The sequence below is a fragment of the Bufo bufo genome, chromosome 8 (genome assembly GCF_905171765.1).
Source record: "Bufo bufo chromosome 8, aBufBuf1.1, whole genome shotgun sequence".
Classification (NCBI taxonomy): Eukaryota; Metazoa; Chordata; class Amphibia; order Anura; family Bufonidae; genus Bufo; species Bufo bufo.
The window spans coordinates 14,051,571-14,074,970 of record NC_053396.1 but is presented as its reverse complement, the minus strand read 5'-3'; the positions used below and the strand labels follow the sequence as shown (position 1 = coordinate 14,074,970).

The window sequence follows — 23,400 nt, the reverse complement described above, 5'->3', positions numbered from 1 at the left end:
GACCCATATCCGCTTCCTCTGATCCCGGACCTGTTTAACCAGATTGTTGGGGCTAAAGTTTTTTCTAAGTTGGATTTAAGAGGGGCATACAACCTAGTCAGGGTCAGGGAAGAGGATGAATGGAAGACGGCCTTCAATACCCCTGAGGGTCATTTAGAGAATTTGGTTATGCCCTTTGGTTTGATGAATGCTCCGGCCGTCTTCCAACATTTTGTGAACAGCGTTTTTTATCATTTAATGGGGAAATTTGTACTGGTGTATCTAGATGACATTTTGATTTTTTCTCCTGATTTCAAAACTCATAGGGACCACCTACGTCAGGTCTTGCTCATTCTGCGGGAGAATAAATTGTACGCTAAACTGGAAAAATGTGTGTTTGCGGTTCTGGAGATTCAATTTCTTGTTTTTCTTCTCTCCGCTTCTGGTTTTCGCATGGACCCTGAGAAGGTCCGCCCTGTGCTTGACTGGGAGCTTCCTGAGAATCAGAAGGCGCTGATGTGGTTTTTGGGTTTTGCAAATTATTACAGAAAGTTCATTTTGAATTATTCCTCTGTTGTTAAGCCACTCACTAATATGACTAAAAAGGGGGTAGATTTTTCCTCCTGGTCGGTAGATGCGCTTAAGGCCTTTTCTAGTATCAAAGAGAGTTTTGCTTCCGCTCCCATTTTGGTACAACCTGATGTCTCTCTACCTTTTATTGTTGAGGTGGACGCTTCTGAGGTGGGTGTGGGTGCGGTCTTATCTCAGGGTCCCTCTCCTGCCAAATGGCGACCGTGTGCCTTTTTCTCAAGGAAACTCTCCTCCGCAGAGAGAAATTACGATGTGGGAGATAGGGAGTTGTTGGCCATCAAATTAGCTTTTGAGGAATGGCGCCATTGGCTAGAGGGAGCCAGACACCCTATTACCGCGTTTACCGACCATAAGAATCTGGCCTACTTGGAATCAGCCAAGCGTCTGAACCCAAGACAGGCCAGATGGTCTTTATTCTTTTCTAGTTTTAATTTTGTTGTCACGTTCCGCCCTGGGGTTAAAAATGTGAAGGCGGATGCCCTGTCACGTTGTTTTCCGGGAGGGGGGAACTTTGAAGACCCGGGTCCCATTTTGGCTGAAGGGGTGGTCGTCTCTGCTCTTTATCATGATTTGGAGGCAGAGGTTCAGGCAGCCCAGGCAGAGGCTCCTGATCTTTGTCCTCCTGGGAGGTTGTTTGTGCCTCTCGCTTTACGACACAAGGTTTTTAAGGAGCACCACGATACTGTCCTTGCTGGGCATCCGGGGAGTAGAGCCACAGTAGATCTCATTGCTCAGAGATTCTGGTGGCCGGCTCTTCGTAAGATGGTTGAGGGTTTTGTGACAGCCTGGGAGACCAGCGCTCGTGCCAAGGTCCCTCATTCACGGCCATCGGGTTCTCTCCTCCCGTTACCCATTCCTTCCCGTCCTTGGACGCATCTGTCCATAGACTTCATTACGGACCTACCTAGTTCCGCGGGGAAGACCGTGATTCTGGTGGTAGTCGACCGTTTTAGCAAAATGGCGCATTTCATTCCCTTTCCTGGATTACCCAATGCTAAGATGTTGGCGCAAGCGTTTGTTAATCACATTGTTAAATTGCATGGCATTCCTTCAGACATTGTTTCTGATAGGGGCACACAATTTGTTTCCAGATTCTGGAAGGCCTTCTGTTCTCGCTTGGGGATTCAGTTGTCATTTTCTTCTGCTTTTCACCCGCAGTCGAATGGTCACACCGAACGCGCCAATCAGAATCTGGAGACATATCTGCGCTGTTTTATGGGGGATTGGTGTTCTTTTTTGTCCCTTGCTGAGTTTGCTTTAAATAACCGTCGGCAGGAGTCCTCTGATAAGTCACCATTTTTTGGTGCATATGGGTTTCATCCACAGTTTCGGACATTCTCTGGAGAGGGGTCTTCTGGTTTACCTGATGAGGAGAGATTTTCATCGTCTTTGTCATTTATTTGGCAAAAGATTCAGGGTAATCTGAAGAGGATGAGTGAGAGATATAAGCGTGTGGCGGATAAGAGACGTGTGCCTGGTCCGGACCTGAATGTGGGTGATCTGGTGTGGTTGTCTACAAAGAATATCAAACTGAAGGTTCCCTCCTGGAAGTTGGGTCCTAAGTTTATTGGGCCTTACAAGATCTTGTCCGTCATCAATCCCGTTGCCTTCCGTCTTGATCTTCCTCAGACTTGGAAGATCCAAAATGTTTTTCATAGGTCCCTATTAAAACCTTATGTCCAACCCACTGTACCCTCCTCTTTGCCTCCTCCTCCGATTTTTGTTGATGGTAATCTTGAATTCCAGGTCTCAAGGATTGTGGATTCTCGCATTATCGCGTTCTCTCTAATACCTTGTTCATTGGGAGGGTTATGGTCCTGAGGAGAGGATGTGGGTCCCAGTGGCGGACATTAAGGCCACTCGTCTCATCAAGGCTTTCCATAGGTCTTATCCTGAGAAGGTGGGTTCTGAGTGTCCGGAGTCCACCCGTAGAGGGAGGGGTACTGTCACCGCCACTTCTGTGAGAAGGGTTAGTATGGGATCAAGCAGTCGGATGTTTATTCATAACTTCCAGCTATCTGCAACATCATCCGTGACATTCATCCGTGACACTGCTCTTTGCCTCTTTAAGAGAGCAGAGGCTGCTGGGGCCCGGAGTGTGCCACCGCACAGGCACGTCTCTAAACGCAACGGCATCCCCGCCCCGCCCTCAGAGCGCTGCGCAGCCAGGGAGAAGGAGCACCAGCCGGCAGGTCCCTGCCTCACCTCACCGGCTGTGTGTGGACTGTCCAGTGTCTGGCTGCCGCCGGCGCCACCCTGAAGACAGTGGTGGACTTACTGTGGACTGGTGCCACTGTGCCCGAACCGAAGAAGAATCCCAACAGGTGGTCACCTGACTCTGGTGTGTGTCCTGCTGGCCGCTGTACCCCCCTTCCCACCTCCCTGGCTGGCCTGATCTGATATTAACAGTAACTTACTGACTGGTACCAGAGCCCATAATGTGCCAATGGAGGGGGACTGAGAAATGTGCAATTGAGGGGGGGGGGGGAGTAAGGTGTGCTGCCAGCCGCATGGAGGGGGAGAATTTGGAGAAACGTGCAATTGGGGGGGGGGGGGGGGGGGGGAGTAAGATGTGCTGCTGCCAGCCTGCCAGGCCCATGAAGGGGGAGAAATTTGCCATTGGGGGGGGGTTAAGATGTGCCGCGGCCAGCCATTGGGGGACACTTTTTATTGGCACATTATTAGGTGGCACTATAGGGGCATCTACTGTGGCCACAAAGAGGTATTTTATATGGGGGGCTCTGTATAGGGGTATTTTTTTTTACTGGGGCACATTATGGTGGGTACTATGGGGAAGGGGGGAGAGGAGTACTATGGGGTCATCTCCGAGGGGCACTAAGAAGGGGTATTTTATTCTGGTGCATTATGGGGGCACTGGGAGGAAGGGGGGAGAGGAGCACTATGGGGGAATTTACTGGGGGCACTATATAGGGGGATTTTATACTGGCACATTATGGGGGGCACTAGGAGGAAGGGGGGAGAGGAGCACTATTGGGGCACTATATAGGGGTATTTTATACTGGCACATTATAGGGGGCACTAGGAGGAAGGGGGGAGAGGAGCACTATTGGGGCACTATATAGGGGTATTTTATACTGGCACATTATGGGAACATTAGCTCAACTGGGGGCAGTACAAGGGGGTATTTTTTGCACTGTCAAATTATAATGAGAATTATTTCTACTTGGGGGGGCATTATGGTGGGCTTATGACGTCACACAGGAACCGTTCTTGGACTTACTTTCTTTGGTTTCCCCGCGCTCACGCCAGCTACTGGCCGGCGCGCACAGGAGAGGGGAGTAGAGAGGACAGAGCAAGTTAACTACCACGAGCAGCACGTTAACTACCACTAATCGGCAGCACATCCTTGATTACACAGCGAGATGTGCTGATGATTATCGGGCATCTTTAATCCTGATGAATGATGCCAATCGGCCGATGAACAAGCATTTGCTGATCAGCTGCTCGATTATACTGGCCAGTCATCGGAAACGAGCGTTCATATCACCGATAATTGACCCAAAATCGTACAGTCTGTCACTAATAATTATCATATTTAGTCCCAATTAACGCTGTATTAGATTAAGCAGGCGATTGTTGGGAGGGAAGCGTTCCTTCCCGGCAATTGCCTACTTGCTAGCCAAGGAGAGCACTACCATTACATTACATGGCACGATCTGCCGCCGGAAAGCAATTATTTTTAATCCTGTTGAAAGAATTGGATTGCCTGAGGAATGTTTGCATGTTCATCAGGTAATTAGCGGTAGTATTACATTGCCAGATCATTGCTAACGGGCATTATTATAAACACGCATTAGCGATGATCTGGCAGACTATCTACCAGTATAACATTTAGGCAACTGCACTGATGTTTGCAGTCCCCTGGGATTTGCGATTACTGTGATGTGATTCTGTAAGTTGTCTTATCAGTGGGAAATACCCAGGTATGGATCTAGTAATGTGCACTAGGCAGAGGCGGCTCTTCCATTAGGCTACTTAGGCCGACGCCTAAGGCTTCGCGCTGGTGGGGGCCTCACTCTGGCTCCCACCCGCACCTGACACCGCCGCAATTTTATTGGCTGCTTCCAGACCTGCAGACGAGTGCTTTAAGTAAAGTAACTTCTTAAGAAGAGAGCCGCCGCAGCCAGGCCGCTCGAACCCCTCTGCTTGTCACCGCCACTTCTGTGAGAAGGTCTGACAGACGTCCTTTTCTACCTCTTGCATGATGTTCTTTGTTTTGGTTTCACTTTGTCATCTCATTTCCTTCTCCCAGGTGTCACCTATTTAGACTAATCCTCTTTCCTTTATATTCCCTCCCATACTGCCTCACTTTGCGGTTTATACTACTTCCTGGATTGAAGTGTTCACTGCTGGAGACTTCTGTTGCGGCTTGTTCAGATAAGTTCTTTCATGTATTGTGTTTCCTTGCTGGCTTGATTCTAGGTGACCCTGACTCCCTCCGTATTAAGTGCAGGGAGCCGGTATTCGTGTCCCCTCACTATTATAGGGTTTTCAGGTGTCACATAGTCTAGGTACGTGGGCATGCAATCGTCTACCTCTGAGACCCTTGTATGTGCTTAGCAGTCAGGGTGAGCTCTTAGGGTTTTATAGGGGTCACCTTTATGCTCCTTAGTTTGGGATCAAGCCAGTTGGATGTTTATTCATAACTTCCAGCTATCTGCATCATCATCCGTCACAATTATCCGTGACATTATAAACCGCCATTACCGTCTTAAGCATGGATCCGGTTTCAGCCTTGATTGACCGCATGCAAGGTCTTTCACTGGAGATAGCAGATCTCCGTAAAACTGTGTCTCAGTTTCAGGTGAACGGTTATGCTTGCGTTCATGGAGTTTGTTCCGAGCCTAAGATCTTTCTTCCGGATACGTTCTCCGGGGGTAGTGAGAATTTTGTTCGCTTTAGAGAGGCTTGCAAACTCCATTTTTGCCTACTTCCCCATTCCTCTGGTGATGAGGAGCAGAGGGTGGGGATCATCATCTCGCTGCTCAGGGATAACGCTCAGTCTTGGGCCTTTTCGCTGCCGGTGGGGGCATGGCCCCTCCGATCGGTGGATGAATTTTTTGTAGCCCTGGGGCAGATATATAATGACCCGGATCGTATGGCTCTGGCTGAATCTAAACTGCGTCTTCTATGCCAAGGTAAACAGTCCGCAGAGATATATTGTTCTGAATTTCGGAGATGGGCAGCTGATACTGTTTGGAACGATGCTGCACTCCAAAGTCAATTTTGCCATGGTCTTTCGGTGGGATTGAAAGATGCATTTGCTTTTCATGAGAGACCTGCCTCGTTGGAGTCTGCCATGTCTCTAGCTGTTCGTATTGACAGGCGTCTTAGAGAGAGAGGAGAGACCACTCCTTCCTGTCATATTCAGTCCAAGGACAGTGGGGCGGTCTCATTCAGTGCGCAGGGGCCTCAGTCTCTCTCAATCCCCTCTGAGGAGGAGGCCATGCAGCTGGGTTTGCTTGCCTCTGATAGTAGAGGATTCAGCTTTCAGAGGAGGGTTTGTTTCTGTTGTGGGGGTATAAAACATTTGGCTAATGTTTGCCCCTCTAGGAGATTCAGGGAGTTTTCTGAGGGTAATAAAGAAACACAAAGAAAAAACCCTCTAAAAACATTACATTTGCTACTATTGGCAAGGTTGATGCAGAAATTGAAGGTTTGCCGTTTGCTTGTAGAACATTGCTTGTGAGATTTTTGTAGATAGTGGAGCAGCTGTCAATCTTATTGATAATCAATTTGCTATAACACATGGTTTTCAGGTATGCACTTTGGGAAAGGACATACCTGTTTTTGCTATAGATTCCGCTCCACTTTCTCAAAAATCGTTAAAGGGCATAGTTCACAATATCCGTTTGACTGTGGGTGATGCTCATGTTGAGGATGTGTCATGTTTCGTCCTAAGCGGATTACCTACTCCTCTGGTCTTGGGGCTACCCTGGCTCACTAAACATAACCCCACCATTGATTGGCAGGCGAGGCAAATAAATGGTTGGAGTGACTTTTGCAGAGAGAATTGCCTCTCGACATCTCTTTCAGAGGTTTCTACCAAGACTGTACCATCTTTTCTCTCTGAATTTTCGGATGTGTTTTCCGAGAGTGGTGTCCAGGAGCTGCCCCCTCACTGGGAGTACGATTGCCCTATTAATCTCATCCCAGGCGCCAAGCTGCCAAAATCACGTTTATACAATCTCTCCCAACCTGAAAGAGTCGCTATGCGTACTTATATCTCTGAGAGCATGAGAAAGGAACACATCCGACCCTCGAAGTCACCTGTTGCCGCTGTTTTTTTTTTTGTTAAGAAAAAAGATGGTTCTTTAAGACCTTGTCTGGATTTCAGGGAGCTGAACTGTATCACAATTCGTGACCCATATCCGCTTCCTCTGATCCCGGACCTGTTTAACCAGATTGTTGGGCTAAAGTTTTTTCTAAGTTGGATTTAAGAGGGGCATACAACCTAGTCAGGGTCAGGGAAGAGGACGAATGGAAGACGGCCTTCAATACCCCTGAGGGTCATTTAGAGAATTTGGTTATGCCCTTTGGTTTGATGAATGGTCCGACCGTCTTCCAACATTTTGTGAACAGCATTTTTTATCATTTAATGGGGAAATTTGTACTGGTGTATCTAGATGACATTTTGATTTTTTCTTCTGATTTCAAAACTCATAGGGACCACCTACGTCAGGTCTTGCTCATTCTGCGGGAGAATAAATTGTACGCTAAACTTGAAAAATGTGTGTTTGCGGTTCCGGAGATTCAATTTCTTGGTTTTCTTCTCTCCGCTTCTGGTTTTCGCATGGACCCTGAGAAGGTTCGCACTGTGCTTGAGTGGCAGCTTCCTGAGAATCAGAAGGCGCTGATGCGGTTTTTGGGTTTTGCTAATTATTACAGAAAGTTCATTTTGAATTATTCCTCTGTTGTTAAGCCACTCACTGATATGACTAAAAAGGGGGTAGATTTTTCCTCCTGGTCGGTAGATGCGCTTAAGGCCTTTTCAAGTATCAAAGAGAGTTTTGCTTCCGCTCCCATTTTGGTACAATCTGATGTCTCTCTACCTTTTATTGTTGAGGTGGACGCTTCTGAGGTGGGTGTGGGTGCGGTCTTATCTCAGGGTCCCTCTCCTGCCAAATGGCGACCGTGTGCATTTTTCTCAAGGAAACTCTCCTCCGCAGAGAGAAATTACGATGTGGGAGATAGGGAGTTGTTGGCCATCAAATTAGCTTTTGAGGAATGGCGCCATTGGCTAGAGGGAGCCAGACACCCTATTACCGTGTTTACCGACCATAAGAATCTGGCCTACTTGGAATCAGCCAAGCGTCTGAACCCGAGACAGGCCAGATGGTCTTTATTCTTTTCTAGTTTTAATTTTGTTGTCACATTGTCACGAGGGTATCAAGAGCCACGTCTGACTCCGTTATACCCGGGGTCAGGAAGTCGCAGCGGGTGGCTGCGCGCTCTATATCTAAAGATCACGTTGTTCTTTAGTGATTGTTTTCTGTGTTTGCCTTGCTATCCTTTTTGTCTCTCTCAGGGATCCGTAGCTTCTCCTCCTCAGCTGTTTCTTGTCTGCCACTCCCTACCTCCTTATATTCTCCCCTCACACTTCTCTAGTTGCCAGTTATAGAGCTTCCTGCCTGGACATCTATACTGACCCACTGGAGTGGTGAATCCTGCTTGTCGTTCCTGAGTGCTACCCTCCGGATCCCTGTTGGGCTTATTGTTGTCTCCTGTTGTCGTCCACCTGGGAATATATGTTGTGTCTGTGTTGTCTGTCCTCCCCTTGGTGTTTTCCCTTAGAGTTAGTGGTGCGGACTAGTGTTCCCATCGCCCTGTTCACCACCTAGGGCTCAGCTCAGGGAAAGCCAGGGCTTTAGGCACGTGATCGGCGTACGGGTGAGGAACCCGTCTAGGGACGTCAGGGCAGCCAGGTGCCAGCCGCTAGGTGAGTCAGGGGTCACCATCTTCCCTCTCACTTGGGCAGGGCCTTCCTCGTTCCCTCCCTCTGTGTCACGTATGTGATAGCCACGCCGACCGTGATACACGTTCCGCCCTGGTGTTAAAAATGTGAAGGCGGATGCCCTGTCACGTTGTTTTCCGGGAGGGGGGAACTTTGAAGACCCGGGTCCCATTTTGGCTGAAGGGGTGGTCGTCTCTGCTCTTTATCATGATTTGGAGGCAGAGGTTCAGGCAGCCCAGGCAGAGGCTCCTGATCTTTGTCCTCCTGGGAGGTTGTTTGTGCCTCTCGCTTTACGACACAAGGTTTTTAAGGAGCACCACGATACTGTCCTTGCTGGACACCCGGGGAGTAGAGCCACAGTAGATCTCATTGCTCGGAGATTCTGGTGGCCGGCTCTTCGTAAGATGGTTGAGGGTTTTGTAACTGCGCTAGTGCCAAGGTCCCTCATTCACGGCCATCGGGTTCTCTCCTCCCGTTACCCATTCCTTCCCGTCCTTGGACGCATCTGTCCATGGACTTCATTACGGACCTACCTCGTTCCTCGGGGAAGACCGTGATTCTGCTGGTAGTCGACCGTTTTAGCAAAATGGCGCATTTCATTCCCTTTCCTGGGTTGAAGGGGCACACAATTTGTTTCCAGATTCTGGAAGGCCTTCTGTTCTCGCTTGGGGATTCAGTTGTCATTTTCTTCTGCTTTTCACCCGCAGTCGAATGGTCAGACCGAACGCGCCAATCAGAATCTGGAGACATATCTGCGCTGTTTTGTGGCAGAGAATCAGGAGGATTGGTGTTCTTTTTTGTCCCTTGCTGAGTTTGCTTTAAATAACCGTTGCCAGGAGTCCTCTGATAAGTCACCATTTTTTGGTGCATATGGGTTTCATCCACAGTTTGGGACATTCTCTGGAGAGGGGTCTTCTGGTTTACCTGATGAGGAGAGATTTTCATCGTCTTTGTCATTTATTTGGCAAAAGATTCAGGGTAATCTGAAGAGGATGAGTGAGAGATATAAGCGTGTGGCGGATAAGAGACGTGTGCCTGGTCCGGACCTGAATGTGGGTGATCTGGTGTGGTTGTCTACAAAGAATATCAAACTGAAGGTTCCCTCCTGGAAGTTGGGTCCTAAGTTTATTGGGCCTTACAAGATCTTGTCCGTCATCAATCCCGTTGCCTTCCGTCTTGATCTTCCTCAGACTTGGAAGATCCATAATGTTTTTCATAGGTCCCTATTAAAACCTTATGTCCAACCCACTGTACCCTCCTCTTTGCCTCCTCCTCCGATTTTTGTAGATGCTAATCTTGAATTCCAGGTCTCTAGGATTGTGGATTCTCGCATTATCCGAGGTTCTCTCTAATACCTTGTTCATTGGGAGGGTTATGGTCCTGAGGAGAGGATGTGGGTCCCAGTGGCGGACATTAAGGCCACTCGTCTCATCAAGGCTTTCCATAGGTCTCATCCTGAGAAGGTGGGTTCTGAGTGTCCGGAGTCCACCCGTAGAGGGAGGGGTACTGTCACCGCCACTTCTGTGAGAAGGGTTAGTTTGGGATCAAGCCAGTCGGAGGTTTATTCATAACTTCCAGCTATCTGCAACATCATTCGTGACATTCATCCGTGACACTGCTCTTTGCCTCTTTAAGAGAGCAGAGGCTGCTGGGGCCCGGAGTGTGCCACCGCACAGGCACGTCTCTAAACGCAACGGCATCCCCGCCCCGCCCTCAGAGCGCTGCGCAGCCAGGGAGAAGGAGCACCAGCCGGCAGGTCCCTGCCTCACCTCACCGGCTGTGTGTGGACTGTCCAGTGTCTGGCTGCCGCCGGCGCCACCCTGAAGACAGTGGTGGACTTACTGTGGACTGGTGCCACTGTGCCCGAACCGAAGAAGAATCCCAACAGGTGGTCACCTGACTCTGGTGTGTGTCCTGCTGGCCGCTGTACCCCCCTTCCCCCCTCCCTGGCTGGCCTGATCTGATATTAACAGTAACTTACTGACTGGTGCCAGAGCCCATAATGTGCCAATGGAGGGGGACTGAGAAATGTGCAATTGAGGGGGGAAGGGGGGGGAAGGTGTGCTGCCAGCCGCATGGAGGGGGAGAATTTGGAGAAATGTGCAATTGGGGGGGGGGGGGGGGGGGGAAGATGTGCTGCTGCCACCCTGCCAGGCCCATGGAGGGGGAGAAATTTGCCATTGGGGGGGTTAAGATGTGCCGCTGCCAGCCATTGGGGGACACTTTTTGCTGGCACATTATTAGGTGGCACTATAGGGGCATCTACTGTGGCCACAAAAAGGTATTTTATATGGGGGGCTCTGTATAGGGGTATTTTTTTTTACTGGGGCACATTATGGTGGGTACTATGGGGAAGGGGGGGAGGAGTACTATGGGGTCATCTCCGGGGGCACTAAGAAGGGGTATTTTATACTGGTGCATTATGGGGGCACTGGGAGGAAGGGGGGAGAGGAGCACTATGGGGGAATTTACTGGGGGCACTATATAGGGGGATTTTACACTGGCACATTATGGGGGGCACTAGGAGGAAGGGGGGAGAGGAGCACTATTGGGGCACTATATAGGGGTATTTTATACTGGCACATTATGGGGGGCACTAGGAGGAAGGGGGGAGAGGAGCACTATTGGGGCACTATATAGGGGTATTTTATACTGGCACATTATGGGAACATTAGCTCAACTGTGGGCAGTACAAGGGGGTATTTTTTGCACTGTCACATTATAAGGAGAATTATTTCTACTTGGGGGGGCATTATGGTGGGCTTATGGTTTTTTTTTCCCTCTGAAGGCATCCGTACCGACAGTTGTGACGTCACACAGGAACCGTTCTTGGACTTACTTTCTTTGGTTTCCCCGCGCTCACGCCAGCTACCGGCCGGCGCGCACAGGAGAGCGGAGTAGAGAGGACAGAGCAAGTTAACTACCACGAGGAAAAGAAAAAGGAAGAATAGAGAGAGGAAAAAGGGACTTGGGACAGTACTCGCATCCCACTTACATCACCGGGAACTTGGAGGCAACTGACAGCATTCTATTGCAGGTGAGAACGCTGCATATACAGATTGTGTCTAACAGGATTGTTACATCAGGTCATATCTTTTGTAGTATCCAAGGGAAGTGTCTTTTTTTACAGCGCAGAATCCAATTAACCTTATAGTTTCTATTTTAGATTTTAATTGTGAAGTCCAGGCAGGGCTTTCTATCGGGAACCCAGCAGCGGCCCCCGGAATTATTCCTAGGACAATATCAGACACGTAGGTTGCATAGATTAGCGGCAGCGCAGGAGTACCCCCCTCCTTTCTGTTTTATTACTCCCCCATGGTATGAGCCCCCTAGTAGCAGCACCAGCCTCTCCCTGCTCTGCTATTCCTCTGCCCTTTCTCCAGATCCTTATGAAATCTTTCTCATTAGGATAAAACACAACATCAGCTCCACCGAGCCCCCGGCCAAAGTGTTATAGTGGCGTCCGAGATCCCCAAGGGCCAAGTAATTGTAAGTTTTCATGTGAAATATGTTTGTTATACACATATAGCATCCACTGTGCCACACAAAATACACGTCCCTGCCCTGTACTATGTGCTGCAAGCATGCAGCTGCTTAACCCTGACTGTGACATCACTGTGTATACCCTGTACTGTGATGTCACTCACTGTGCATGTTAACCCTGTACTGTTAGTCACAGTACAGGGTTAGGCTGGGTTCACACCTGAGCGTTTTACAGCGCGTTCCTACGTGCTGTAAAACGCTCAACAGGCAAAAACCAATGTTTTCCTATGGGCATGGTTCTCACCTGAGCGTTTTACAGCGCGTACGAACGCGCTGTAAAACGCCCTACGCCCCAAGAAGTACAGGAGCTTCTTTGGGGCGTATTGTCGCGCGTTCCCGCCCATAGACTTCAGCGGGAACGCGCCTAAATGGGCTTTTGCTTGTTTCCGCCCATTAAAAACGCCCGATACAAACGCCTGATAAAAACACCTGTAAAAAGCGCTTATCGAATACGCTCAGGTGTGAACTCAGCCTAAATATGCACAGTGATGTCACATACAGTACAGACAGGGTTAATATGCAATGTGACATCACAGTATAGCCAGCGTTAATGCAAAGTGTTAATATGCACTGTGAAGTGAATATAAGCCCAGTACTGTGTTGTCACTGTGCATATTAACCCTTTACTGTGATCTCACTGCATATTAAAGGGTTACTCCGGGATAGGAAAATAAATCCCCTATCCAAAGGATAGGAGATAAGTGTCTGATCGGGGGGCTCTGGCCAATGGGATCCCCCACGATCTCCTATATAGTACTCCGGATCTCCTTGTGCCCGGAGCGGTGGTCAACACTCCCACTCCATGTATCTATGTGAGAGCCGCAGATACAGCACTTGTGTATCTCCGAGTCTTCCATAGAGATACATGGAGGGGGAGTATTGACCACACCACGGCTCCGTGCGGTGGTTGACACAGCTTATTTCTTGAGGACTGAGCCGGGGCATCGTACGGGAGATCACGGGGATCCCAACGATCTTTGTGGGGGCCTCATGTTCGGGTTTTGACTAAGGCCTCACAAAGTCTAGAGCCGCCTCTGGCACTAGGGCACGTATACAAATTGCCCTATTTTGGCACCATACAGCTAGAAATAAATGTAGTATACTCCATCCGCACGAAAAATAGATCACTCAGACACCGACATCTCGATCATTTGCAGACATTTTTTTAACCTACCACTTGTCCAGGTTCCCCTAGTTTCCCAGGTTGTCCCTTTTCACCAGGTGCACCCTAGTAAAGTAAAAAAAAAAAAAAAAAAAGTATCTGTGAAGCCATTTTCAGAGTGACTGCGTATTGTTGCATGTTTTAGCAAAGTTTTATCAAAATAGATATAGTTAGATAGATAATAGATAGATATATTTATACATACATACCTCTCTGCCAGGGGCTCCTGTTGCTCCAGTCTCACCGCTAGCTCCTAGTGGTCCCTTTAAGAAATCAAAATTCTCAGTAATATTTATATCAGCCCATAACATCATTGGGACTTATGACTCCATTATGTATAATATATATATATGGAGTATAATAAGCATCACATATGTTCTCACCTGAACTCCAGGAATACCCTCTGTTCCTGTGTCACCCTTTTGGCCTTCAAGTCCTGTGATCCCTTGGGAACCTAGTAGACCTTTATTTCCAGGTGGACCTGCTGGACCCTATAGTAGACCACAAAGGATTGGAAAAAAAAGACTTATAAGCTCCTCTTATATCACTGATATGATCCCTTATGCTTAGGCCTCATGCACACGACCGTTGTTGTGTTCCGTGTCCGTTGTTCAGTTTTTCGTGATTTTCTGCGGACCCATTGACTTTCAATGGGTCCGCTGAAAACTCGGCTAATGCACCGTTTGTCATCTGCGTCCGTGATCCGTGGTTCCAGTCTGTGAAAAAAATATGACCTGTCCTATTTTTTTCACGGAAAACGGTTCGCGAACCCATTCAAGTCAATGGGACCGTGAAAAAACTCGGAGGCACACAAGATTGTCATCCGCGTCCGAGCGTCCGTCTTCCGTTTTTTTCCTATCATTTGCATGGCAAACTTGACTTAGACTTTTTTTTACTTTCCTTCATGTCTGGTGATCCTCCAAAAATAAAGGAAGACACACGGAAACAAAAACGGAAACGGATCACAGAACAACGGAACCCCATTTTGCGGAACGGAACAACGGTCGTGTGCATGAGGCCTTAAACGCACTCACCGGGTTTCCACTGTGGCCCTGGTCACCCTTTTCTCCTTTTGTTCCATGGGGTCCCTAAAAATGCAAAATATCAATAAATGGTTATTTCTGGTTGTTAACATGTGCAGGACAAGACACTTAAATGGAGTCTATACTATACTGCGTGTAACAGGAAAAGAAAAGAAACACAGAAGAGCAAATGGCAAATAATCTATTCCCAATAGTCCAGCACATCCCCACGTCCCTCTCACAAAGTCGTTAGGACTGATTGTTTGAAATAAAGGTTGGAGGGCACTCAATTACCTGTTGTCACACGGAGTCCTATGGTAGATATGAATACATTTATTAACTAAATATGTAAAAAAATCAACATAGATACACATAAAATACACAGAAAATGCTGTGTTGGTACCGTGACTCCTACTTAATAAATTATACAATATTTGATCAATATACAGTTGGTATTTGCAATTGAAATGCAGTTGAAATTTACAAATCAAGGAAAACCAATATATAGTCTCCTTGTAATGGTTCACTTGAAAAAGGGAACCATCTGCTGGATGCAGCAGAAGACAAGATGTGGCAGAGAAAAAAAGACTAGATATTGATTCATAGATTCACCCCAATATTCCACATTTATATAGCTGATTCATATAAAAATAGGAAGGAGCCAGCAGCTCTGAAATGCGTCTGGTATACTTTTTATCGGCAGCGTACATTAGGAGAATCAAAAGATTAAATGCAGCTGTACACTCCAACCCCACGGATATATTCCAGGAGTGAGTTTGTCATGACTACGTAATGACTTTACATACCGGTCCTCCTTGCGGTCCAGGGTCGCCAGTTATACCTGGATGGCCTATATCACCCTGCACAGAAAGGGTAGTTTCAGAACCATTCACAGATATTGAGAGATAAGTCTACAAGGGATCTCCAACTTGTGGATTTCCATTTGTACGGACACTACAATCCCATGGGCTGTCAGAACCTGCTGGGAATGTTTTTTTCTAAATAGCTAGAGCACAGTGATTTACAAGACAAGACAATGGCGTTATAGGGGTTGTGCCAGTTACCTTTATTCCTCGTGGCCCATCTTGTCCCAAGCTTCCCAGTTTCCCAGGTGGTCCCTGCAATGTATAATGCAATGAAGATACATAAACTGAAGATAACTTTTTATATTTTCATGTAGACCTTAATGTATCAATAGGCACACACCATTTCTCCAATAGGTCCATGAGGTCCAGGTACTCCCATCAATCCTGGTTGACCCTGAAGAACATCATCAATCACATTAAACGATATAGAAGAGCACATAACGGAGGAGCTATGAACAGTGTCTGAATTGAGAGTGCAGTTATTCGTTTTGGATTCATTGGTGAAGTCATACATGACATGTTGGTTTCTTTGCCTGAAATCATTAAAATGTAACCAGAATAATACATTTTTCGTATCACATGGTCATAATTGCTTTCTCACCGGATGTCCGATCAGCCCCTTCTCACCCTTTGGGCCTCGAGCTCCCCTTTCTCCCATAATGCCACTTGGCCCAGGATTTCCACTACTACCATACGGTCCTAATTCTCCCTGTTATTAGATATACAATGCTATAGATAAGACAAATGTACATTGTGAATACAACTCTTTATAGAAAACATTGATTTTGGACAAACCTTTTCTCCAAGGGGGCCAGGATCTCCAATATCTCCAATTTCACCTACATCTCCCTAGACAGAGAAAACAATGGGGTCTTCAGAGAAAGTGTACCTATAACTGCCGTGTCTGTGTTAGTTTTGTGACACTTGGAGTTGTACCTCCTTTCCTGGCACTCCTGGAGGACCCGTCAGACCTGGTTGACCTCTTTCTCCTGGCTCACCAATAGGTCCAACTGGCCCTATGCTTCCTGGAGGACCAGCGTCACCCTATAACACAGGAATACATTCATGCATATCTATTAGTCAGTAGGAATTAATGGGGGATATTATCATTCCCCTTACGCGTCTATTTGGCCTTGTTTAGGCAGAGTATTTGCAACTTTTTAATGTATTTGCTACTTTTCTAGTTACTATCTGAATTTTACGCTGCCCTCACCAAGTCTACGAAAAGGGGGCACAGCAAGGGTGGAGTTAGGATGTTGCAAAGACGGGGCTAATTCATCATTATTTACGCCAGAAACTGACGTAATTAATAATGACTGAACTCTATGACAGCTCCAAGGTGCCATAAATTTTACTCCGGCGCACAGAGAACCTGCGCCTCATCATAAATTACATGCCTCCTCCGGCAGCGTAGACCCTATCAAAAGTCTCAGGTCTCCTAAATCTCTTAGGGAACTGTCCCCAAAAACTGAAGAACAAGAAATAGCAAAGGTGAAAAAGACAAGGAATACAATATCTAATTGCTTTCTTTTTCAAATGCCCTGCAACCTAAAGGGTGTCTGCCTCCTTCATGATCTGTTTCAATGTAAGCATACCGCCATGTAGGGTGGGTGCCCCAAAACATAAGCTTTCTTGTGAAAATTCAGTTCCCCAATCCTGAGAATTGCTTGTATTTATTCTTATACAAATATGGTTTTCAGTGCACCATGGATGGGCCCGCTCAGTGAGGTTCACCATCGCTCCACCAGTAATACCATCCAGTGCTTCCCCTTTTGCTTGACTGACAGAACCTGAGATTTCAGGTATGCCAAATGCATGGAATGGCGTGGCCCCGGCCATGGTGCACCAAATAACTAATTTACCTAAAACAAAATAGAAGTATTTCTCAGGATAGGCGGAGTGGATTTTCATAAGAAAGGTATGGAGGTATGCTTACTTTCAGTGTCGGACTGCGGTGCCTAGGACCCACCAGTAAAATTAATTCTGGGGGCTCACTGTACAGCTACATGCAAATACTACCTACGCATATAGCGGTAGGCAGCAATAAGACCCTCAAGATGACTGATTATAGGAGTCACTGCAACAACTTTGAGAAGACAAGTCCCTGGGGAAAGAGGATGCTGGATGGCCTGCCTCTATACCTAGAAGTCATTTCCACCAATCAATGCATCTATAATAATAAACTGGGTAGTTTGTTAAATAATCTGCCCAGTTTGTAATATGGATACAGACTGGTTGAGATGCTGTGCTGGAGGACTGTGGGCCCACCTTTGTCAGGGGCCCACCGGGGGATTCACATGTACCCCTGGGGGCCTGTCGAAGCCTGCTTACTTTGAAATTGATTTTGGAGGTGACAGTCTCCCTTTAAAGAGGACCTTTCATGGATTTTTTTTTGTGCTGTCCACATCCATTCCTGCGCCGTTCAAATTAACTCATGGTAATCCCGAGTGTGGCTCGGGGTTACCGTTGCCTGCAGTGCAATGTAACCCCGAGCCACACTTGGGATTAGCGATCAGGACTGGAGGTTAATTAAACTAAAAAAATCCATGAAATGTCCTCTTTAAGGTTAGATGCTGTAGATGTGAATTAAAGCTCATAGACTGCAAATCTCAAAGAGTGCCCCCACTTCCTACATGCCGTTTATAGGCTTTGGGTCTCCTCAGACATTAGGGTCTAGGTGCAGCTGCTACACACCCATAGCTAAACCACTGTAATATGCTGACTTAAATCTGCTCCTGGTTTTGCATACTGACCTGTTCTCCTTTCCTTCCCACTGGACCTTCAGTTCCGGTAGAACCTGGCGCACCCTGTATGGATAGAAAGAGAAAAAGACAGATGACAATTTACGACATTTCCATATGAACTGTCCTCATTCACCAATATTGGAAAATGTCACAAATACAATGACTTATAGAGAAGAGGTGGCAGCGCTGCGACCCTTGTAGGAAGGTACAAGGGGTCGTCATTGATGGTAGGTATGTGTCACGGAGGTTCCTGGCCTCGGTGAAGTAAGAGCCGGTATTTTCATGCGTCAGCAGCAGCTAATGCTGATTGACACTTTTGCTATTTAGTATGGCTGTAAATAGCTGATTCAGGACGGCTCTTATTGGGAATAGTCTAAGTGCTGGGTGGGTGACTACTCCCAATGTTCCAAGTCGGGTTTTGACAGCACCTGCCTATCCTTAAAAAGGCAGCTGGGCTCAGCAGCAGGGAACACCCTGTGTGTTGTGATCGGAGCCCTGTGCTGGGCTGAAAAGCTGAGACCTGTGCATTGGGAGAACAGGCCACCTAAAGCCTGCATTTGGACTGCTGGAGGCAGAACCGCTGACAAGGTGACGTTTTTTGTTATGCATGAACTTTCTACTCGGTGTGAACATACACCAACCCTGCAAAGAGTGTTTTTTGTTGACCTTATGTGTGAATAAACACGGACATTTGAAATACGAACTTGTACTTTGCCTCTGTACTGCACCTGCTTATCCAAACTACCAGAGCGAATCCCCACACGCTCCATATTTGAATGCTAGTTCCCTTGCTTGTTTACACAGCACAACGTGCTGTCCAGAAATGATGATTGAGGTGTCCGCACCAATAATCATGTCATCCGTTGAACGAGCGCTTCGCTCGTTTTTTGGCGATCTGTGGCACCTTGAGACGAGCAGATTATTGGGAATGAGCTTTCGTAGGAACGTTTGTTCCCGATAATCTGCCCAACAATTTAGAAGTCTAAATGAGGCATTAGATTCTGCTGACAGACCTGCTTTTGGGCTGCTTCTTAGCAAACAACATGGCGCAATCATATTTCTTTAGCACTCTATTAGTCTGAAAAATGTTAGTGGAAGACTGGAAATCAGTCTTCACTGAAATGTCCCTTCAAGTAAGGGCTCATGCACACAAACGTATTTTCTTTCCGTGTCTGTTCCGTTTTTTTTTTCAGGACAGTATGCAGAACCATTCATTTCAATAGGTCCGCAAAAAAAACAAAAAAACTGAAGTTGCTCCATGTGCATTCTATTTCTGTATGTCTGTATTTACGTTCCGCAAATAAAATAGAACATGTCCTATTATTGTCCTCATTACAGACAAGGATAGGACTGTTCTATTAGGGGTCAGCTGTTCCGTTCTGCAAAATACGGAATGCACACGGACGTCATCCGTGGTTTTTTAAGGTCGTGTGCATGAGCCCTAACTCAGATGCAGAAAGTATTAAAGGAGATTCAAGGAATTAAAGAGGACTCTTCATGGGTCCAGACATTGTCAAGTAACTAGCAGGTTATGTAGAGTATAGTGCAGGGATGTAATATTGCTTACTAGTTTGTCTGGGTGCCACTCCGTTCGCCCGCTGTGCCCCCCTGTAGTATTCCCTCCTGGTATGCTAATGAATAGAATTGGTACAGGGAGGAGGAGACTGCCCTGTTTCTCAATGGGCGTCTCCTTCTAACCGGCTTTAGCGCGTTCCAATCACAGCGGAGATCGTCACAGCCAGGGAGAAGGTGAGTTTTTTTTTCTCCCTGGCTGTGACGCTCTCCGCTGCGATTGGACCGCGCTACAGCCAGGGAGAAGGAGACGCCCATTGAGAGACAGGGCAGTCTCCTCCTCCCTGTACCGATTTTTTTAATTAGCATACCAGGCGGGAAAACTGCAGGGGGGCACAGCGGGCGAACGGATCGGCGCCCAGACAAACTAGTAAGCAATATTACATCCCTGCACTATACCCTACATGACCTGCTAGTTATTTCATAATGTCTGGACCCATGAAAGGTCCTCTTTAAGGCCCCCACACACATTAGAATATTGTCAACCAAGCTCACTGTGTGGAGCTCACGATTCTCCTTAAACAGATGATGTATGGGGAGAGTAAGATTGGGCGCCTTAAACTTTACTGCCCGATCCTTTTGTTCCCCGGAGATAATCTGCCACCAGACGTGTCTGGCAGTGACGTCGCATGTTATAGGCTAACAACTTGCTTAAGTAACTACGTAACTACACCTTATTGAAACTATACATCCACCTAATAATCATACATACACTGACACACGCAGGCTATATAGCTGTACATGTGCATGTAGCTGGCTGAATAACCTAACTCCATGCATAATGCATTGAGCATGATAAGTCAGTGCTTTCTTAAACTATCTGCCTATGTTTTCTCCTAAGTAGTGTCTGACATACCCCTGAATGTTGGGGCCCAGTTTGTGGCCACTGCCCCTATACCGCCTATAGGTAAACGACTGCTACCTTTATGGTACAAGTGCCTAACTTTATTCTGTTATGTCGGCAGCCGCTGTCCTGCTCCTCTGGGTGCAGGGGCCCTCTTCTGCCCTCCAGCAGTGGGCCTGGTCCTCGGAGTCCTGTGTTTCCCCCCTCTGGTAGACTTCAGCTTGATGCATGCTGGCAAAAGTCTCTTCTCCCTGTCTATGGGGTGCATGTGCACTCCTTCAGGCTCTTAATGGGTCAATGTGCATACTACTTCTTCCCCAGCCTATGGATGGCCACTTCTGGGTATTTAAGGTACCTTCCCCTGTGGGAAGGTGCCTGAGCAATAGGTTGCTTAGCTTGTCTAGTTTCTGCAAAAGTGTGCTTTACCTGTCTACCTGCCCATGTACAGATATCTGCCCGTTTTCCTGGATATCACCTTTCAGCTGCCTAACCTGTGCCTGATCTCTGAATTGATCCTTTTCTGCCCGACCCTGAATTTGGATTGTGTATCAGATTGCTTCTACTCTGGCTGCTCTAATCTGACTACGATCTGACTACAAGGGGACCTGACCCCTCGGCGTTCCGCTCCCCTGCAAGGAAGTCTGAATCCCTGTATAGCGATTAAAGGGTGAATACCAGGGGACTACCAGTATAACGTCCTTAGGATTAGCCCAACGTCAAATCTGTTGATTGATGCAATGGTTTCACACCCATTGCACTGAAATAATGCACTCACCTGCTCCCCATCCAGCCCACTGACCCCTTGGCCTCCAATTGGTCCAACCAAGCCCTAAAACATAAAGAAAATTATGAAAGTGAATATATTTATCTTCTATACATTGGCTGTTGTGTTGACACTGATTTACAGGCTTGTAAGCATGGATCTGCCCATGCAGCTGCAGTGATAACCCCCTTTTACTATGCTATTGTGTTCCAAGGACCCATGAAAGAGTCATTTGCTTATAGGCACTGTAATCATAGGAAACAAGGCAGAGGAGATTGTCCCAAAAACATAAAACACCCCTAAAATACCCCCGTTTTTACATTGTTTACACTGCCAACAGATCATAAGATGTTCCTTTACATTACAACAATTCAAAATAGCAAAAAACTAAAATTTCTTCATTCACCTAAAGGAATTCACAAGCGTTGAATGAGCATTTTCAGTACAATTGTTCAGTTGCTCCATACAGTCGTGGCCAAAAGTTTTGAGAATGACACAAATATTAGTTTTCGCAAAGTTTGCTGCTAAACTGCTTTTAGATCTTTGTTTCAGTTGTTTCTGTGATGTAGTGAAATATAATTACACGCACTTCATACGTTTCAAAGGCTTTTATCGACAATTACATGACATTTATGCAAAGAGTCAGTATTTGCAGTGTTGGCCCTTCTTTTTCAGGACCTCTGCAATTCGACTAGGCATGCTCTCAATCAACTTCTGTGCCAATTCCTGACTGATAACAACCCATTCTTTCATAATCACTTTTTGGAGTTTGTCAGAATTAGTGGGTTTTTGTTTGTCCACCCGCCTCTTGAGGATTGACCACAAGTTCTCAATGGGATTAAGATCTGGGGAGTTTCCAGGCCATGGACCCAAAATGTCAACGTTTTGGTCCCTGAGCCACTTAGTTATCACTTTTGCCTTATGGCACGGTGCTCCATCGTGCTGGAAAATGCATTGTTCTTCACCAAACTGTTGTTGGATTGTTGGAAGAAGTTGCTGTTGGAGGGTGTTTTGGTGCCATTCTTTATTCATGGCTGTGTTTTTGGGCAAAACTGTGAGTGAGCCCACTCCCTTGGATGAGAAGCAACCCCACACATGAATGGTCTCAGGATGCTTTACTGTTGACATGACACAGGACTGATGGTAGCGCTCACCTTTTCTTCTCCGGACAAGCCTTTTTCCAGATGCCCCAAACAATCGGAAAGAGGCTTCATCGAAGAATATGACTTTGCCCCAGTCCTCAGCAGTCCATTCACCAGACTTTCTGCAGAAGATCAATCTGTCCCTGATGTTTTTTTTGGAGAGAAGTGGCTTCTTTGCTGCCCTTCTTGACACCAGGCCATCTTCCAAAAGTCTTCGCCTCACTGTGCGTGCAGATGCGCTCACACCTGCCTGCTGCCATTCCTGAGCAAGCTCTGCACTGGTGGCACTCTGATCCCGCAGCTGAATCCTCTTTAGGAGACGATTCTGGCGCTTGCTGGACTTTCTTGGACGCCCTGAAGCCTTCTTAACAAGAATTTAACCTCTTTCCTTGAAGTTCTTGATGATCCTATAAATTGTTGATTGAGGTGCAATCTTAGTAGCCACAATATCCTTGCCTGTGAAGCCATTTTTATGCAACGCAATGATGGCTGCACGCGTTTCTTTGCAGGTCACCATGGTTAACAATGGAAGAACATTTACACTACACGATTATCGTTCAATAAAAGCTGTTAGTATTCACATTGTGACGATTATCTGCTCGTCCGAATCCACCATTATACTCTGAGACAGACTCACCTTCTCTCCTTTCTCACCAGGAGGGCCCTCAACCCCAGCAGGTCCATCTCGACCCTAAAACAAGCAAAAGATAGCAGAGTAATAGTGCATTTACATGGAAGTATCAGGAAGGAACCTCATACAGAGTCATTGTTTCTGGGCAGCAGATCGCTATTTATAATAATTGAGGTGTCCGCATCAACAATGATTTCACCTGATGAGCTAGCACTTTGCTCTTTCATGGGATGATCTTCAATATTTGCCTGAAAATCGCCCAGTGTAAGTCCAGCTTTAGGCCTCATTCACTTCTGCATTGTTTATTTCCATTGCTCTGCTCTTCCATAGGATCAGAACAATCAATATAACAGTAGTGCCAGATGCATCAGGACAGACACCAATTGGCACTTGGTAGACCACTTTGACAACAATTGGGTCCACCAGGTTTCCGTTTCACTATTTTTGACAGAATCTGCGACAGAGGCTCCTGATGAAGCCTCCCATGCAGATGTGCATGAACTCCAATTAGAAGGAACAAATAGGGTATGTCTGCATGGGACATAATGTGTGACACAAAAATAAAA

The 23,400-nt window shown here is 46.9% G+C and overlaps 1 protein-coding gene across 1 annotated transcript in view; it reads right to left on the bottom strand.

Moving 5' to 3' along the window:
* LOC120977696 (collagen alpha-1(I) chain-like) overlaps window positions 1-23,400 on the bottom strand; it is a 161,720-nt gene that overhangs the window by 80,810 nt on the left and 57,510 nt on the right. Inside the window, exons 35-47 of the mRNA XM_040405749.1 lie at window positions 22,841-22,894; window positions 21,074-21,127; window positions 17,892-17,945; window positions 16,075-16,182; window positions 15,934-15,987; window positions 15,740-15,847; window positions 15,479-15,532; window positions 15,337-15,390; window positions 15,079-15,132; window positions 14,285-14,338; window positions 13,634-13,741; window positions 13,460-13,513; window positions 13,263-13,316 (exon numbers count right to left, since the gene is read on the bottom strand). Of these exons, the coding sequence (XP_040261683.1) occupies window positions 13,263-13,316; window positions 13,460-13,513; window positions 13,634-13,741; window positions 14,285-14,338; window positions 15,079-15,132; window positions 15,337-15,390; window positions 15,479-15,532; window positions 15,740-15,847; window positions 15,934-15,987; window positions 16,075-16,182; window positions 17,892-17,945; window positions 21,074-21,127; window positions 22,841-22,894 (864 nt within the window). The remainder of the gene's footprint in view (window positions 1-13,262; window positions 13,317-13,459; window positions 13,514-13,633; window positions 13,742-14,284; window positions 14,339-15,078; window positions 15,133-15,336; window positions 15,391-15,478; window positions 15,533-15,739; window positions 15,848-15,933; window positions 15,988-16,074; window positions 16,183-17,891; window positions 17,946-21,073; window positions 21,128-22,840; window positions 22,895-23,400) is intronic.